Source organism: Copidosoma floridanum, unplaced genomic scaffold (assembly GCF_036245765.1).
Source record: "Copidosoma floridanum isolate Cflo_tuat_1 unplaced genomic scaffold, Cflo_Japanese_pri ptg000008l, whole genome shotgun sequence".
Lineage (NCBI taxonomy): Eukaryota > Metazoa > Arthropoda > Insecta > Hymenoptera > Encyrtidae > Copidosoma > Copidosoma floridanum.
Window position 1 is genome coordinate 13472988 of NW_028321885.1, and position 20756 is coordinate 13493743.

The window sequence follows — 20756 nt, forward strand, 5'->3', positions numbered from 1 at the left end:
GCAATTTTTTTTCTGTTAACCTTTTCTTTGTCATTAAACTTGACTCGTTATCCATAATTTCACTTGTCATATCATAATTATTATAGTTATTTTTAATAGCCAACGCAATTCAACTTCCATTTCGATCAAAAATGTTTGACATGTTTCCTACCGATACAATTTAATTTGTTTTTGTTACTTTACCATAACGTATTAAATTTTTATCCATAGCCTTACAAAAAAATTTTTTTTATTATGTTGTTTTTGATGTTACCATAAACAGGAATCTTGGGCCTTATATCTCCAATTAAAAAAATCCAACAAAATTACAAAATCTTCTTTCTTAAAACAAAGAGGACTCTACGAGAGCTCGCATGCGCAGCAACGGCCATCTCCTGTCTGCCCTAAGTCTGTTACTGTACAAAGTACATACACATATCATCTTGCACTCATATTATTAATGCCGCATAATAAATGTAACTAGTTCTTAGTAATAGGTAGAATTACTAAAATAGAATAGGCTACTCCATCGTAAAATTGTCAAATGTATTGGATTTTGGGAGGCAGATAAACTGTTAAGAATAAATTATCTTCTTGCTTACTCGAAATTCATTATGCTACTCACTCTCTAAGCTCTTTGATTGGTGTTTTACCAGTTTCTCGAGTCTTAGAAACTCCTGCCTTGTTTTAGACTGGAGTGGACTATGCTGGACTTGTTAATATAGAGTTATCTATATCTAGAGAAAAAAATACGATAATTGGGTCCATCGCAGTGTTTGTCTGCAAGTTAACAAGAGCTGTCTACTTGGTACCTGTTAAAGACCGTACATGTTAAACTTCGGTTGTTCCTTTTAATAGCTTCATTTATCGTAGAAAATAATGTTTTCACTTATGTAGCGATCACGGAACGAATTTTATTAGAGCTTTGTCAGAAATGCTGAAAACTCTTGAAGGATTTCAGTCTTCTCATCAGTTTTATAATAAAATATTAAAGTTAGGAACTAATGAAAGTTTTAAAGTTTCTGCAGCTTCCCACTTTAGAGGGTTGTGGGAGGTGGCACTCATATCGACAAAATACCACTTTAGAAGACTGATAGAAGAACAAGTTCTCAAATTTGTTGAGTTTTTTACTTTAAATTCTCACCCTTCAGTTCCAACATCTGATGATCCTTTTGACCTTGAAGTTCTTATGTCTGCTCAATTTTTGAGTTATGTATCAGCTCATTTAATGCCTGAGCCCAAATTAGTTTTCAAAAGGTTTGATCCCTACGTTACTAGAAATTTATTTATTCGTGCTTTAGAAAATTCTGGAAAAGATGGTCAAAAGAATAGCTAACATTGTTACAGACTCTTCAGGAAAAGTTAAAAAGTAAATTTGTCATTTCAATCATTTGTTTTGATATAAGCTATAAAAATTAGTCTTTTGTTTTAATGTGTTTTGCTTTTATTTATTCGGTCAGCCTAACCCAATTTTCTTAGATTCTTATTTAATTATTTTCTTGCTTTTTTTTTAGTTCATTCTTGTAAAACTCAATTTACCTACCCAGAGGTACCATTCAAAATACATATCGTGCTTAGAGATATAACTTTATGCAGCAAAGTATGTTGTGTGTGTATATGAGTAAGACCGTACTTCCATCTTTTTTGCCATTGCTCCTGTAGCTTCGGCTTAAGGTGGCTCCAGTGGCCTCAATGTTAAAATTATAAATAACCCAACCAAGGTTAATAAAATTGAATTATATTCGTTGAATTCCCATCTTTCTATTCGTATAAAAAAAAATTAAGGTTGACGATGAAAATTGTAAGAAATCATGCTTACAAAATCGTAGTTTTAAGACGGATTGGATAGGAAATGCAAGCTTACGCGATATACAACCTACTGCTGCACTTATATAAATAACCCGTGAGATGTAAAAAACATACTATCTTGTATATATTATTACGCAGCTTTCGATGACATGAGAAAAGTGTCTTGTTATCGAACAAAATCTTTAAATAATTGGAGACTAAGTATACAGTTGCGAGTGCAAGTCAGCTCTCAGCTGTCTGAATTCTGCAGAGTACATATATATAGGTATAACTACTCTTGAACTTAGGAGCGTACCGTAGCAGTTCATCAATTAGGGCACCATAAAACTTTTTTGTTTTTTTATATTAACTCACTAAAGTAACAGATAAAATGTAGAATATGGCTAACAACAGTCTCTACGATAATTTTATACCATATTTTAAAGAAAATAATGATTAATTTTTAGTCTCCCCATTTTGATACGGCACTAGGCGCTGAAGCCACCTTAAGCGAGTTTCAGTTTGTACAAACGTCATCTATTCAAAACGTGATTCATCATACTCAATTTTACATGTAATAAGAAAACTAGTATGACCATTTTGTACAGGGAAAAAATCAAATATAGAAAATTAAAAATTTAATAATAATTAATATAAATCAAGACGAAATATGTGTTACAGCGGTGCAAAATATAATTACCTAATAAAAGAAATCTTTCAATATGACAAATAATTTACAGATCATGTTTACCCTGGTACGGTAGTTGCAAAGACTCAGTTTTTTTACTTTACACACCTTTTCTTTCTTTCAAGTAACGTGTCTCATCCAAGTTCTTTTCAAACATGTTGGCCACACTACTGATTTGTTGAAAAATAAACTTTAAGTATCAGGTGGCAGAACACTAATCATACAGTCAATGAGACGTCACGGGACTATAGTTTGGAACTGAGGCCAGTGATATTATTACAAGAAGGAACTACGAGAAAAAAAGGAAGTGGTAACAAATACAAAGTAAATCAATTGTCTGGCAACATTTTACTCGTGCAAGCTAAAAACGCCTTAAGATTAAACAGAGCTTAACAACTCATTAAAAGTTAACGGAAAACAAATAACAGAAACAAAATCTGAGAGGCAATAAGAATAAATTAACAGTCCTTTATTATAAAATTTATAATATATTTTTATGAATAATAAAAAAAAAATTTCATCAATTATAACAAGTTGTACCAACAGCAGACTAAGGCATCTATACAAGACAAAAAAAATATTTAGTAAAACGCAGTAATATTTTGATCACCACATCTTTGACAACACTCATAAAATGCGTATTGGTTATATTACGAATACTTATATTACTATATTAAAATAAATTTGCAGAAAGCAAGCAAAATTACGATACGCTGTAACTCTGCTATGGAATTGTAGAATCGTACAATTGTATTCTCATCACTGAAATATCTTTAAAGCGCAACATTTTGTAAGAAAAATATAGCTTATGATAGAAAAAATAATACAAGAAAAAAGTATGAAAATTCTTGTACATGAAAAGAATAATATTGAGAATAGCTATAGTGATAATAATATTTATGATAAGACAAGCAATAAAATATAACAGTGATACCAATACTGTAAACGACTTAAAACAAAAATTCTTCAATTATCGACATCTTTAACGAAAAAAAAAAAAAAAGCCAAAATATAAATTTTTAAAGTAACAATTACATTAATACAGCCTTACTATAGTGATAGTACTTGATACTTGCCAAAAAAACTTGTTCTTATAATACAGTGCAATATAACCTACATAACATTTAAATACACACAGACACACACACACACACACACACACACACATATATATATATATATATATACATTATATACATTTACTCATATATATATGCATTTATAGAAATATAATATATAACTTATATATTACTAATTTATGCATATAGTAATATAACATATTACTTGTATATATATGTGCGCGCGTACGTGTATACGTGTATACAAGAAAACTTGCACAAATAATGAAACAGTAAGAATGTCAAATTACGCGTAGATAGAAAAATGGGAATGCAACTTGAACCAAGAAAACGAAAAACTTTCAAATTTTATTCGAGGAAATAAAAACTATTGGGGTAGAAGACCATTGAATCTACGTGATGCATTTTTCGGTGGTCAAACAGAAAACATTGTAAAAATGTATGATTGTCGGGATGAAGAGAAAATTAAATACGTTGTTGTATACTTTTTATTTCTACATATTTGCAAACGAGGTATGTCTCTCGTTGGCCATCCAATGTTATACTCTAACGAAGCGGGGTGTAAAAAAATAGTAGGTCACAATAATGATACCTCCCAAGTAAACAGTTAAATAATATGTGATGTGCTAACACCTAGAAATTTTTATCATCCTCTATTATCGGTAAAAATGGACAATAATATCACTTTTTGTTTGTGTCGTACGTGTTGCGAAAATATGCTTGGACAGCACTTTGCCCATGACCAGGAAAGAGACCCAATTTTACGAGGTGCGTGGGTAGCCGAAGAAGTTAAGGTGACTGTTCAAGTAGGTTATATCGTTAGAAATGTTTATAAGATATATCAGTATCAGATAAACAGTACAATTAAGAAACAGAAAAAAGAGGGTTATTTGCGCATTGTATTAAAAAATTTTTAAACAATAGATATAATCTTTGGGGAGGAAATCTTATGAGCTAAGGGAGTCTTATATTGATGAAATTCGTAGAACTGAAAAAAATAGATCTCGGCTAAAATAAATTAAACCTTAATGCTGGCTAAAGATTCGTTACAAAATAACCACTCAATTCTTTGGGGGGCAAACTTGGTCAACAGGAAAATTTCACGAAGACTGAGATGGTGACAGTCCCAGTAAGTTTATTGAAATTACTTACGAGTGTAGGAATCCATGTAAATGGTGTTTTACTCATCAACGATGACACATTGTTCGTTAACTGAAATTATAAGACTGATGACTTGACGTCATAATCTTCAAGTAACATTGTGGTCACGGCTTTCATAACAGCACAAGCACGGTTAAAGCTTTTTGAGTAATTGCATCTTCTAAGAGAACGTGCTCTCTTTAATAACATGGATTCTGATTTTTATGTTTTCAAAGAAGGACTCGACGTTTTACCCATTGGCACAACGCTAGCCAGTCTCGATGACGAATAGTCCAACAAAGAAAATGGCACATACATTTATTCGTTTATATCGGGTGAGCCAAAGTTTTACGCATATAAGCTTAAAAACCCTGACGGTAGTGAAGATTATGTTTTCAAAGTTAAAGGTATCAAACAAAATTACAGCACTAGTCAGAAGATAAATTTTTGTATGACTCATGAGCTTGCTGTGACTAATATTACGGAAACAACATTGTCGAATTTTTCCATTTGTCATACAATTTTTAACGATGTAGTGTTTTAGCCGGAAATAAAAACATATCAACCAATCTATGGTGAAAGATATTTTGATACCATGACCACGAGTTACCCGTATGGCTTCAAACGTAATGTCACAGGACAAAGGATATAATACATGGAAGTAGCTGTTGGTTTGTTAATTTCTCTTTTCATATCTAAAGGATCAACGAGTAAACGACAAGATCGGTACGAACCGTAGCAAGTTAAATGCTACACCGACTTACTCGAGAAATGACAATAATAATGGTCAAAAGTCACTTGTAGAAAAATTGTATGAAAAAAAAATACTTTGAAACTAATTTTTGAAAATACTTTTCTGAATCCAAAAAAATGGATACGAGGTCATAAAATATAGTTAATCTAATTGAAGTAATCTATTCTTTTCTGGATCAACAAATTATTCATCTGTACTGGTTTAAAATGTGATTTATTACCTTAGACTCATGTCTTTTATTCTGGCTTAATGATTCGTGGTAAAGAATGTGCTGATGTCATCTTTCTTGCAATACGTATCGTATTTCATTGAACATCCGTCGCAAAACCTACATCCTTACGTAGCCAAAAATGTATTTGATCACTTTGTACTTGTTTCTGCGCATTCTTGAAACCATTGCAACGGATGTTAGATAAAACTTGATACATGTTTCAAAAAATGTAACATCAGCACATTTTTTACCACGAGTCTTTAACCTTGAAGAAAAATCTTCCTAATATCAGTTACTCGTGTGACTTCAACCTCAAAACTGCCATAGACAAGGAGAAAACTTTCTAATAAGGTAATCCCGATTACGCGCAATAGGTGCTCAAAACTGGTTACCCAAGCCATCTATGAGCGATGGCGGTTGCGGTGGTGGTGGCATCAGTGATGACGGTGGTAGAAAAAGCTTGATTATTGGTTGAGCTCAACGAAAGGAGCTTATTGGCCACGCAAGCTGCCTTTGCACTGACTTTCCAAAAGCGCTTGCAGCCTTACAAGCGGTCCTTAGAGGCTCCTGCCGTGTTAATTAGCTTTTCGACAGAGTTTATTTGGTGATATGGATAAGCGATGGCAACACCAGTGGAAGTGTACACTGAGTGGATCTACAGTTTGTGGCAAGACTGTGTTTGTTAGACGGTTTTGACGATGCATTGACCGTATAAGTGATACTCGTTTCGAGTGGGTCATTTTTTGTTATAGTGACTAGCAGTCTTGTTACTACGATCTTGAAAGTAATATTAAGTTCCACGAGAGATAACCACAAAGCAGCGTTTAGGCGGTCGACCATGGACCAAAACTAGTCATTGTTGACGATTGAATGCGCGAATCATCCGGTAGTGATGGTATCAAATACACCGAACAGTTCTCGATTTTGAACTTGTACTTCTCCGGATGACGAGTATCTGTACATATATATGGCTAACAAAAAGATGAAAGGAAGTGACCTGGTGAACCAAGTTCCAATCGTATCGTTGTAATGGCATGGAAGTCACGTTCCTGGTTTGGTCAAAAATACGCTGCTATTTTGAGAGCTCTTTATCATTTTGACATTGAATGACAAAAAACGCTGTTGCTCAAAGCTGATAAGATGTTCATCAAGTATATTTGCAAGTGCGCGTTGAATATTCTCGAAGTAAACGTTTCGCTAACTGTGGCACACTTTATTTTCGGGTACTGGTGTTCACTTTCTCAATGATGGAAATTACGTCGATTGAAAATCTTATCTCAACGGTTACTGTATCTTTGTTTTTGATTTAATACAAGATTAATCGGCCAACGAATGTTTTCATCGAAACCTGATTAAACACGGTAGATTGCACGTTCAATTTGCCGACACAATAACTTTGACTATAAACTGTACAGTGTATGTCAAGTACAAGAATATTTTTTAAATTGATGAGTCCTGTTGAATTATGGTTGACTTTAGTGGCTAGATGGCGCCACAAACTACATATACTTACACTCACTGCCCAGACACGATAATCGCCTATTGGTTTAGTTTCTATTGGGACGCTCAACCATCCATAAATCGCCATGGCCATCGTAGCCCACATTCAGTAATTCAAAATGGCAAAAGACGTAACAGTGCTGAAATAAGTTGATATTGTTGCTATCAACAATGATTTTTTTGCACATAGGGTAGTGGCATCTTCTTATTGCGTAAAAAAATTGAGTAATGGGGCACAACAACAAACATTTGGCTGTCCTGACATTATCATGGACTCAATTTCTATAAGGGGAAAGTGTACCTTTGAAATTAGGTATCAAAAAATTTGCGCTTAATGGTCGCTTTATTAGTAAATAAATAAATTTAATAACACAAGCGCCAATCACCACACAACCCAGGGCGCTTACTGGTCGCTTTGTTATCAAACAAATAAATTTAATAACACAAGCGCCAATCACTACACAACCCGGGGTGCTTAATGGTCGCTTTATTAGTGAATAAATAAATTTAATAACACAAACTGTAAGAAAATGCGTTCGAATGTCAAACAGTTACAAACGAAATCTTCAAACGTATGTAGTCAGTTTTGTTTGATGTTTTTATCTTACATAAGCAACGGTTAGGGTTTTCAAAAATTTTTCAGCTGATTTAAAAATGAACAATTAAATTCACAGACGTTTTATTTCATTGAGGTGTACCAAAATAATTTGAGAAGCTCGGTGTCGGGGGGGGTGGGGTAGTTTTCTGGTGGAATGTTGACAAAAAAACATATTCAGACTCAATTTTGGTAGCTTGGAGCATGACTATCTATTAATGATTTATTTACATCGATTAGTATTTGGCTGTCTTTACTGACAGCCTCTTTAGGATCAAGAACCCACAATTATAACAAAATAAAACTTAGTGAAAATTGGATAAAAGTAAAACATTCATCTTCTATATATGAATATTTATAACTACAATAATATTATACCATATAGATGCTAAGATGACACGCATTATGGACACCTATCGTGCCTATAATTTAGTCCACATACTGCCAAAATCTATTGAGTTCCAATAAAAGTCATGTTATAAAGAACTTAAATGCATCATAAACATTAAAATTTTTTTCTTTCACAAAGTCATACTTAGACGGCACTAACGTGTAGAATTGTTTACAAAATAGTTGCAGTTAAATGTCTTTGATATAAGTATATCCATGAATATGAGTATAATTTGCAGTCTGCGCATTCCTGAATGTCTAGTGGCAGATACTAATGTTACAGTATTGTTAATTCTATAAGAATCAACGATTTCAGTGTTTTGCGACTCTACGTCTGAATGTTGATAGTTCTTTAAAAAATTCCATACTCAGCGTTTTCACCCGTGTGCGATACACGATCATACTTGTTTTAGTAAACGTTGTCCTGGGTGTGTTGTTGATAAAATTTTTTTATGCTACAATGTGACTAGTCACCTTTAAAAGTTTCTCACCCGGTCTCTTTTGAGCTATGACTCGTGTAAAACAGTTAGTCGTTAGTCTCTGACTAATCATCATACCGTAAATACAACTAAATAGAAAAATAGAGTTCTAGAAAAAAAGGTTAGGGAGTTGGTATCAATCGATCTTTTAAGCATAAAGTTGTATCAACAGTCACCTCCACAGATTTTTGAAAATTTTATGGGTTGAATAAATCATTTGGTAAAAAAACCACAGTTAGTATGGAGTATAAAAAATTAGTTGACAACGATTGGAAATCTGTTGTTCGTCTATAAAACACAGATTTTGAAGTAATTTCTTTTAAAAGCTTAAACTAAAACGAATTCAAATTGGCTTTGACGTACATTGAGAATTATTTTACGACGGATGACAGCAACTTGCAGGACATCAAAATTTATGGCTCCAACTGGTCCCTGAAGTTTACTATGAGTTACAATGACAAGGCTATTGAGTTTGAAGAAGGACGAAAGCAAGGTGTGAGTGGTAGTGTCGCAAAGCAATACTGTCGTAATTTATTTTCAAAAAAAGGGACCTTTGAACATTCAAGCAAATTTATTGTTAACTGCATTGATTGTAATTTACGTGTGTAGAGTGATTTGTCAGATTTGATGCCTACTGTTGTACAGAAATTTGTAGATTATATTACAGAAAAAAATTCTTATGTGCATGAGATGCAAATTGATTATAATAGACCTGATATTTTAAAAGAAAATTGTAAGACATATAAATGATTCAGATTAAAAAAATGTGTATGACAAAATCGTATCTATAGATACGACGAAGTGTGAACATTTAGCAAAAGAACATGTATGCGATTTTGTATACATATTTGCGTCATTTCATACTATTGTACTGGTAGGAACTTTGAATTTTGGAATTAATTTATAAACGTACTTACCTTCGTTGTTACTTACCTGAAATTCTCACCACATCCTTAAAATCAAACTTATTTTAGAGTTATAAAAAAATAACAGGAACTGTAATTTGCATTGCCAGAAACCAACCTTATAAAGAATCATATCGCAAAGAAGACCACTTGTTTTCAGTATGTTTGTCACTCCTTAATTAACTATCTAGCTGTATATAAGATATTTAATTAGGTAAACCTCCATCATAGCTCTTATTTGCTGCGCTTAAGAACGTTATTTTAGACTTCTCCACTCAAATAAGATAGTAACAGCGGACAAAACTAATATCAGTCTTCTGCTTATATGTAGAGGATGAATAAAGTATTAGCAAGCGCTGTACATATGTCAGACCTGCAATCATGAGTTATTGTTGATGGACTATAAAGCATAAAATTAGCCCCGTAAAACGTAGCTAATAGTAGTATTAAATTAAAGATTCATTTCTAGCTCACGCAAACGGGGCTAAATGAGAAACCCAGCAGGCATTATTCATTCTAAATAAATTCATTTTGAATTCAGAATATTTTAATGAATTCTACAGGTTGTCATGATATGAGCGAAATGAATTCTTAATGAATTCATAATCTCATCAGGTTATGTCATGTGTCTTGAGTTCACAAAGAATTCTTAAAGAATTCTTTTAAAGAAACTTTTTATTACTTTTGTGGGGAGAGCTGCTAAAAGACCATTAAAAAGAATTCATTTAAAGTTCACTATGAATACATTAATCATTCTTTAGTAAATGTAATAAATTCATTTACTGTCCCTAAGGAATTCATTTAAAAAATTTTGGTACATACTTTTTATCAATTTGCTATACAGTAACAACAGAAAAAAATAATTTTTGCATCATATTTATTTTCTAATATTTTTGTAACATGTAACAAATGTTAGAATCTCTATGTTTAAAATATAATTATATTATATGACTACGAATAATAGTGTACCTTTAAACAAATCATAAATTAATAAAATAGCACTAATCGTTTTACTTATCTAATATGTTGTTAACATAAATCACATAAATTAGTTACAGCATTGACGGATATTTGAACAACAAACTACTCAACAATAAACAAATAACCACTACTTTCTTATAATGTAGTACGGCAACCACAAATCATAAAAAATTCTTTATGAATTCACCAAGGAACTTGTTTTTGTATTCGCAAAGTGTTCCTGAAGTGTTCTTAAAGTATTCCTAAAGTATTCATTTTGATCCCACGGTACTTAAAAATTAAACTTAAATAAAAAATTATTTTTACTCACTCCGGCTTTGGATATACATTAATATCCGAAAAAAATCTGCAGACAAGTGGAATTGAACCCAGATAGCTAGAGCCCGCGTGTGACACAAACACGCTTCACCACTTGGCTATCAAGGATTCGGAAATTCCCTAACATCAAACGCCTACATTAACTATTTACAAAAACTATGATTCTTTGTTATTTTAATTCCCTCTTATGATTAAAAAATTGTGTTAAAAATCTCTCTGCTCTTCTTGGTTGTGGACAACGCTATCTTATAACTTTTTATCACACGCGCACTTATCTCTACAAATTATAGCAACGTCGTACGATCTGGATTATGTATTATTGTAAATACATGATCTTATAATGCAAATTATAAAATAAAGTCTTCGGACGTGTAACAAAAATTATTCTTAACACAAATAAATACTAAATTGAGATTGCAAAAAAAATTGTATAATCATAGCGAGCTTCCATATTGAGGACAAGCTTCGGAGCTTCACCATAAACATGATTAACTTTTGACCTAAAGACTCCCAGTGCTTTCGTAGCACAGGTGGCTTGCACGCGTATCAACTGTTTCGTTTTTGCATTCTCGGGTTCGAATCTCAGTGTGGAAGATGACTTTTTTTTTTTGTTTCAGTGGTCTTACTGGTTATTCTGTATTTTTTACTCGACAAACTCTTTTATCACTAATATTTATGGAGATATTTAAATTTAAATTAAATATTAAATACCTTAACAAATTTTATTTTCGTTGTCCAATAAGCTCTTAATTGTATTTTTGTATCTTATACATACTTCTTCATTAAACTTTTATTCGATTCATATAAATAAGTTTTTTGCTATTTCGAGAAAAAAATAATAAATAGGATGTCGTATAAAATCGCGTTTGTATGTGTGTCTCGCGCGGTGTTCTCTACTTATTTACTGTTCAAATCACTACACCACATACAAAAATCCTAAAAGTCAAGCTAGTTGCTGTAAAGCTACTCGAGCGTCTTTCAGGCAAGAGGCCGGGCGATAAGTAGGGAACACCACGCGAGACACACACATGTCTTTGCCTTCAAGAAGCTAATAAATAATTGACCAACGAGTTAAGTTCTTATTGTGACGCACCTCCTTACCTGCTTCTCAATCTCACGTAACACAGCATTGAAAAATTATTTATTTTGATGTATTTGACACAAAGAGCTGACAACGTACATAGGTTTAAGTAAAAGTTATACTAAGAAATTGAAACAGAATAATCCATTACTTAAAAAAAAAAAAAAAAAAAAAAAAAAATGATAGTGACAATATCGATCGAACTCAGCATTGCAAAATAATCTCTCCATAGGTACAAGCCTTAACCGTCTGAGTTATCGAGACATTGTGTCATATAGTTTGGAAGTCACAAATGTTCATCGACCACCTACGGAGCTTGGCCTACAGCTTATGATGAGTAAAATTAATAAATCTTTCTATTCATCTGTGATCGTGAAGTACGTAATTTCATATAATTGTATTTATTTCTTGTTAGGGTAGAAAATTTAAGGTGTGTACTGGAGAAAGGTTGCAGTTACGGTGATGTAATTTCACAGAGTTTTTTTGTCACAATGAAAATTATTATTTAAAGTTTTTGCACGTGTAATCGAAATTATTATCAATACGAACACATACTAAGTTGAGATTGCAAAATAAATATAATAATTTCAACGAGCCCCAGCGATGTTAAGGACAAGCTTTGGAGCTTTGTTCTGGATATAAATGACTTTTAACTGTAGCTTACACAGCTTCCCCTTAACGCAGATGGCTCGCATGCAAGTTCGTCGTTTCGTTTTTGCATTCTTGGACTCGACTCTTCGTCCATGTGATCTGATTTTTTAAAATTTGAAGGCCTTATTAATTATTTATTAACTTTTTTTACTTGAAGTCTTCTACTACTATTAATTAGGTAGACACGCAAGTAAGAATTAAATATTTAATAAGGTCGTAAAAGTTTATTATGGTGCACTACTTAATTGATTTTCGCCTGTTTCTACAAAAAATAAATGAAACTTAAATTAGATATCATTTTAAGACTTTTTTCGTTTGTGCATGAATTTTTTATTGTTTTTTAACACTGCTTTACTTTTTAACAATTAAAACGACACGAAATAAGCTATCGCTAAAATTCAAAATAAATCTGAAGAATTATTATTAAGTTATAAGAAAAATTTAAATACGACATCCTATTTATTATTTTTTTTTTTGAAGTAGCAAAAAACATATTTATATGAATCGAATAAAAGTTTAATGAAGAAGTATGTATAAGATACAAAAATACAATCTGGAGCTTATTGGACAATGAAAATAAAATTTGTTAAGGTATTTAATATTTAATTTAAATTTAAATATCTCCAAAAATATTAATGATAAAAGAGTTTGTCGAGTAAAAAATACAAAATAACCAGTAAGACCACTGAAACAAAAAAAAAAGTCATCTTCCATACTGAGATTCGAACCCGAGAATGCAAAAACGAAACAGTTGATACGCGTGCGAGCCACCTGTGCTACGAAAGCACTGGGAGCCTTTAGGTCAAAAGTTAATCATGTTTATGGTGAAGCTCCGAAGCTTGTCCTCAATATGGAAGCTTGCTATGATTATACAATTTTTTTTGCAATCTCAATTTAGTATTTATTTGTGTTAAAAATAATTTTTGTTACACGTCCGAAGACTTTATTTTATAATTTGAATTATAAGATCATGTATTTACAATAATACATAATCCAGATCGTACGACGTTGCTATAATTTGTAGAGATAAGTGCGCGTGTAATAAAAAGTTATAAGATAGCGTTGTCCATAAGCGAGAAGAGCAGAGAGATTTTTCACACAATTTTTTAATCATAAGAGGGAATTAAAATAACAAAGAATCGTAGCTTTTGTAAATAGTTAATGTAGGCGTTTAATGTTTGGGAATTTCCGAATCCTCAATAGCCGAGTGGTGAAGCGTGTTTGTGTCACACGCGGGCTCTAGCTACCTGGGTTCGATTCCACTTGTCTGCAGACCACTTTTTTCGGATATTAATGTATATCCAAAGTCAGAGTGAGTAAGTGTGTACAGAAGAAAACCGACTTATTAACGAAATAATTTTTTATTCAAGTTTAATTTTTAAGTACCGTGGGATCAAAATGAATACTTTAGGAATACTCTAAGAACACTTCAGAAACACTTTGCGAATACAAAAACAAGTTCCTTGGTGAATTCATAAAGAATTATTTATGATTTGTGGTTGCCGTACTAAATTATAAGAAAGTAGTGGTTATTTGTCTATTGATGAGTAGTTTGTAGTTTAAATATCCGTCAATGCTGTAACTAATTTATGTGATTTATGTTTACAACATATTAGATAAGTAGAACGATTAGTGCTATTTTATAAATTTATGATTTGTTTAAAGGTACTCTATTATTCGTAGTCATATAATATAATTTACATATATTCTCAACATAGTGAATCTAACATTTGTTACATGTTAAAAGAACATTAGAAAATAAATATGATGCAAAAATTATTTTTTTCTGTTGTTACTGTATAGCAAATTGATAAAAAGTATGTACCAAAATTTTTTAAATGAATTCCTTAGGGACAGTAAATGAATTTATTACATTTACTAAAGAATGATTAATATATTCATAGTGAACTTTAAATGAATTCTTTTTAATGCTCTTTTAGCAGCTCTTCCCACAAAAGTAATAAAAAATTTCTTTAAAAGAATTCTTTAAGAATTCTTTGCGAACTCAAGACACATGACATAACCTGATGAGATTATGAATTCATTAAGAATTTATTTAGCTTATATCATGACAACCTGTAGAATTTATTAAAATATTCTGAATTCAAAATGAATTCATTTAGAATAAATAATGCCTGCTGGGCTTGTCTGCAGATTTTTTTCGGATATTAATGTATATCCAAAGCCGGAGTGAGTAAGTGTGTACAGAAGAAAACCAACTTGTTAACGAAATAATTTTTTATTCAAGTTTAATTTTTAAGTACCGTGGGATCAACATGGGATACAAAAAAAAATTTTTCTAAATGATTATGAAACAGATGTTAGTAACAACGCAATCTCTTAAATTAATTAACCCAGTATCAATTTTTAAGGTGCTTAGGTACGTCTCAAGAAAATATGGTGGTCTAGGCTCTGACAATAAATACTACAAAAAAGTTGCATCGTATTTTACATACTGATATAAATACATACTCTTAACATCGACTGACTATTTAAAATAGACTAGCTTCGATCTTTTGTATTGAAACAAGCAGTGAATGACAAAAAGTAATGAATTTATTATGTAAATGTTAAATTTTGAAACTATTTTAATGTACTTTAATTAACATTTTTGAAGTACTTCTTGATAGAGTAAAAAATAATAATAAATATTGTTTTGTTTTTTATAATTATACTCAGTTAAATGTGAGGTTTTAAAAATCTGTATGATAATTTAAAGAACAGATTTGAAATATGTGTAAGAAAAATTTGAAATATATGATAGTAAAACGATAATAAAACTTCCAAGTAACTACAATGAAAATACTTTTTGAAAGCATTAAACATCAAAACAAAGTAATGTTCTCAACTTAAAATAACAGGTTCAGAGCCAGCTCTGCGGCAGTAGTCTTCTTAGTTTTTTGTTTAAGCCTGTCAGAGGTATGTTGAAGCCAAGTCTTCACCTGATGACTACATCTCTGTTTCGTATACTCTTTTGATGATTTTAGGATTCCATCTGAAATTCAATGTTTTCATTGGTTATAAACTCTTAAATACAGCCAGAAACGAGTCTAGGTACACGAGGGTGCTGATGACGATATTCTGGTAATCGTCACCTTGAGTTTTTCATTAAAAAAATTCAATTAGACTCTAACGAGAGTCTAGGTATACGAGGGTGCCGATGACGATGTCCTGGTGATCGGCACTGAGAGCTTTTAGTTATAAATATTTAAATAGACTCATAAACGAGTCCAGGTATACGAGGGTGCTGATGACGATGTCCTGGTGATCGGCACCAAGAGTTTCCAATTATAAACATCTAAATAGACTCATAAACAAGTTTACCGACCGACCGACTACTTAAAAAAACGCACCCAATGTACATACATACATACATTAGCCCGTTCCCCGCAAAATTTAAGCTCTTTTTATTAATTATAATGAAATACAAGTAATAATCCTAACCATATCGTAGTTGTAGATAAATGAAAGTTGTGTCGGGATTAACCTCGTAACAAAGTGGCATTAATTTATTTTGACGTTCAGGTTATTATTTGTAATTAAATAAATAAATCGTTTAAATTTCGCTGGGAACGAATTAAGATATCAGGCTGATATATATATGTGCGATAATTTCAGGCAGTCGATAAAGAAGATTTTTTACATGAAGACTTATGAGTTCTTTAAGAACTCTTGTTGGGCCAATCTCACATGACATAAGTTGATGGATTTATGAATTCTTAACGTGTACTTAACGACGTGAAATTACACTAAAAAAGAATTCATTAAGAATTCTTTTAAAGACATATGATCACATATTGAATACATATTATATTCATTCTAATGAATTCTTTAAGAATTAAAAAAAAAGAATTCAATTACAATTCATATTGTGTTTCCGTGCCTGCTGGGAAAGTGAAAGAACTATAGTTCAACTGGTCGTTTCGTATTGATGACAGTAGATTATTGGATGATTAACAAACCTGCCACAGAACTAGAACTCTTAATGAGGAAAAAGAGAAAATTATAGTTACTCTACAGTTGGTAATCTAACTTATGCTTTAGGCTGCATATACATAGAGTCTTAAACTTACAGTATACGCAGCACTATATGTAGTCTAACAACAGGTCAGTCTTTTAAAGGTTTAAAAAGCCTTACTTAAGAAATTTTTTAATACAATGGCTGCTTGGCAAAAGACTTGATTAGTTAGCTTACTCACGGTCATGTGATCATTTATCATGGTTGCGAGAGAGACTAAATGATGTCACCATCTCCTACTTACTTATGGTCAATATTTACGTAACCTAAACTGACTTAACTAATCAAGCCTCTTGTGAACACAGCTAATTACAGCTTTATCTAAAATGGTATTGATTCTTAAATAAAACGCAGTCTGGAAAGAATTTGGAAAAGATAACCTCATTACTTGTAGAACTTATTGAGAATAGCGTATAAACTATATGACTCATTTTTATTCATCATATTCTGTATCCAAGTACATTTGAGAAAGACAGGGAATCGTGTAAAAAACCGTTTTGGTAGTAGAGGGAAAGATAAGATAAAAAGAACCTTGAAATTAAAAAACGTTCAATTATAGAACAGAAAAATATTGTTAAGAATAGAAAATTTTTAATGTGTATCAACGGTCACTTAAAGTCATGTGCAAGTGCATTTTTAGAATTAAATAGTTCTTCACATACATAAGAACAATGTAGACTTGCTACCAAATAATTATTAGACGATCTTATGTACATTTAGCCTACGGGTTACTTATCGATGAAGAAAAAAATTGAAAATTAAGTTTTACTTTACCTGTGGGTAGCGATTAATTCCATTAATGCTATTGTGAGCATGAGGATAAGGTTGATACGTTCTTGGTGTACCAGGATAAATATTTCTCATTATAGCACCTTGGCATGTAGGGATTGGAGCAAGGGCTTTTTGCAGTTGTTTTTCCTGCTTTCTATATTTTGCTCTTCTGTTTTGAAACCATACCTGAAAATTAGTTCAAAATAAGGTAATAGGTGATAGTCAAGAGATAAAATGTGATAAAAATAATTAGAAAAAAATTTTTATAGATAAATTAAAAATGGAGAATGGTTACTATTGGAAAAAAAGTAATTGAAAGAAAATAATAAACAAATAAAATGGTAAAAAGATGGCATTCATCCGTTAAAAGTGTAATTTTGTTGCACTAGCGCCATTCCTCTTGGTTAATACAAGAAGTAACTGTAATAAGAATATTAAATTGTTGTTCATAGCAATTTTCAGTCATCTTGGAGTAGATGCTGGTCGCAGGCTCGGTAGCTTTACATTTGGATGCATCTTGGAGTGAATACTGTTAACAGACTCTGTAGCTTTACGTTACAGTTAGACTAACTGGAAGAGGCCTTGCCTCCCAAGTTCAGTGTCTTACTATGGCGTATAAGAAATTGCCATTTTTTCTTTTATCGTTTCGCGCAGCAACCAACTCTGATGATTAACGATTAAGTCAACCCCAGGTCCATAAAAACTTGGTTTTAAGGATCAAAGTGCTGGATTCTTATTAGCTTTAACCTAGTTGAAACAACATCTAGGTTTAAGGTTAGGGAAGTGCTCATACAATTATTAGTAATTTTTAGTTGAAGAAGCGAAAGTAAACATCGAAATAAGAATTGGAAACTAAATGAAATTAGTTATGCTGCTAGCCTAAGAAGTTCAGTATTTTTTGCTATAATTTATTCTTGTGCAACCACCAAGAAAATAAGAACAACTGTGATTATAACGAGCAAAATGAGTTATCGCCAAACACTAAGTGTAAAAGTGAGTTGAGAGAGGTCTTATAAGAAATCTATTAGATTTGACATTATCGTTTTTTAGGCTAAATTCTTATTTGACAATTGCAGTAACACTTTAAGACAATTGTAAGAAATGTAGTTATCAAGTCAGTGCTTTACATTAAATAAATATAATAAACTTAACCAAGTATTTTTTTCATTTATTAAACGTGCCAGAAACCTTCAGATTGAGTTGGTCCTTACAAGTCTGACCCCCCCCCCCCAAATCATACAGTCCTCTAAAAAGCGTCATAATAAAACAAATATGACTGTTTTAAAAATGACAATCTTACGCTGTCAAATACAAACTGCCATACACATACATTTTACACGTAGAGTTTTAAATAGTAACTAGTTACAGCTGAGTAACTGTCTTCAATATTCTCGTACTCAACTCATACGATTGCACCCAGCGTTATTTGTATGCAGGAAAATACTTCTTTCAACGAATATGATATTGTAAACAAATTTTTTAAGTTCTCATTAAATAAAACTAGAAGCCATCTATGCGTATTAGACTTATGAAGATTTCTCGAGTTCCACTTGTATGACAAGTATACTTGAAAAATTTTCTACAAGACAGACAAAGCTTCTGCAACTCAAACTGTTAGTCTCTTTTAACCTTACAGTGGATATATTTACACCTAACAACAGCTAAGTATGCCTGGATAGTTGCTGGAAATAACAACGTGGCACTACTTTTCATTGGTAATGATGCTTTTTCGTTTATGCAGTTAGGTCCTTTATCTGTACATGCAAGCATTATCTATAATTTAAATTTTTAGTCTTTCCTTTTGTATTTCGTAATCAGCACCATTATCATCATTGCGTGCACCACATCTAGCAGCTTGTTGCCCGTGGTGCAGGCTACCACTGAAACGTCTTCTAAATAAGCACCAGAATTGAACGTTCTTAGTTTAATAGTTATGTTTTAATTGCTTAAAAATTAAATTCTTACTGCCTCACTTAATCGAAAAAATAAATGAGAATTCTCTAAATGACACTCCAATTTTTTTAATGAGGGATGCTTTCATCGTATGGATTTAAAAACTCAACTGCATGAAAATTATTGCAAAAAAACCAGTGCCAATAAAGGTAAATGTTATTCTTAATCGTAATTTAACTGTAGACAGTAACACAAAAAACAATAATTAGATTACTTAGTTCAATTTTATTTTGAAGTATTCAACAGCTAGCCATTTGACAAATATAATGATTCAGTTTTTAAAATACATTCTAACTCTACTTGAATCTCATTAAATGGTGTACCTCTGTACTAAAAAATCATTCCACTTATTTATACAACACTCTATTCGTTAACCTTAACTTTTTTCTTATTATAACGTAAAGGATATTAGAAAACTTGATTCTAAGGCAGCTAATATCTTTTAAACAATTGCAAAATGTAGGTATAAAACAAGTTGGATTTTTGTGTGTCTCGAGTATATTATTAACACTGCTGTTATGACTCATTTTTGTAAGTTTTAAAATTGTTAATACATTTTACTGTAATACTATTCTGCTTTAAGTATTTTTTTTTATTATTGTAAAATCCAGTAATATCGAAAATTGATATTAGTCCATTCACGTAATACAAATTAGTATGAAAATTAAAAGTACTGTTTCACATTGAAAAAGTATTAATTTCTCTAACCTCACATAATAGTTTTATTTTTAATTGTCATATACTTTGTCAGCTTATCATAACATGTGCAATAAATTTCATGTTGACAAAGAAACATTTACATTTGACAAAATAAAAAAGATTTTTTGGCAGTATACGACCTCTTTCTAGTCTCTAAGCATAAACCATTTCATTCCACATGCTGTAGCCTAAATGGTGAAGTAATAAACTGATATTAAAATAAATCTTTCGGTTGTAGGCGAGATTATTGATAAAACAGTTTTATTTTGGGATGTAGTCACAAATTTTTGGGGTGCTTAAGTATTAATTACTGAAAAAAATGCTTTTTTCTGTATTCCATTAAATATCTCCCCCCTCCCTCCAGCACCCTGTTATAATAAGCAGCTCATAATCAACGTTTTTTATCTGCTTGAGTACAACAAGTGTGTTTGTTTTGCTACCATCTTGGGTATTGTTTTATTAATTATTTTTTATTAAAATAAACAATTTTCTTTAAATTTAATCGTTTTACATAAATTTAAATTTTCAAATCTCAGGCGCAACTTTGACTTCCAACTTTACGCTTAGTAGTACTTCTTACTGATCACTAGGTGGCAACTTAACATCACAAGTAAGAAAAGAGCTAAGAGTACATAAGAGCTGCGCGACGACCTAATGAGATCGCCTAGATCATACAAATAATTATATTGTCTGTATCTCTCTCTTGATGGCAATTGACCCCGGGTCAGTGTTACCCTATCTATCACTTTCACGGCTTCAACGACGATACCCCCATC

At 31.8% G+C, this 20756-nt stretch overlaps 1 protein-coding gene across 3 annotated transcripts in view; it reads right to left on the minus strand.

Annotated features, from left to right (window-relative positions):
* Positions 1 to 20756, minus strand: part of LOC106636699 (homeobox protein unc-42) — a 639872-nt gene that overhangs the window by 313830 nt on the left and 305286 nt on the right. For all 3 annotated transcript variants that reach the window (XM_089589253.1, XM_089589252.1, XM_089589251.1), the window contains one exon: positions 17332 to 17514. In XM_089589253.1, coding sequence (XP_089445379.1) covers positions 17332 to 17514 — 183 coding nt within the window. The remainder of the gene's footprint in view (positions 1 to 17331; positions 17515 to 20756) is intronic.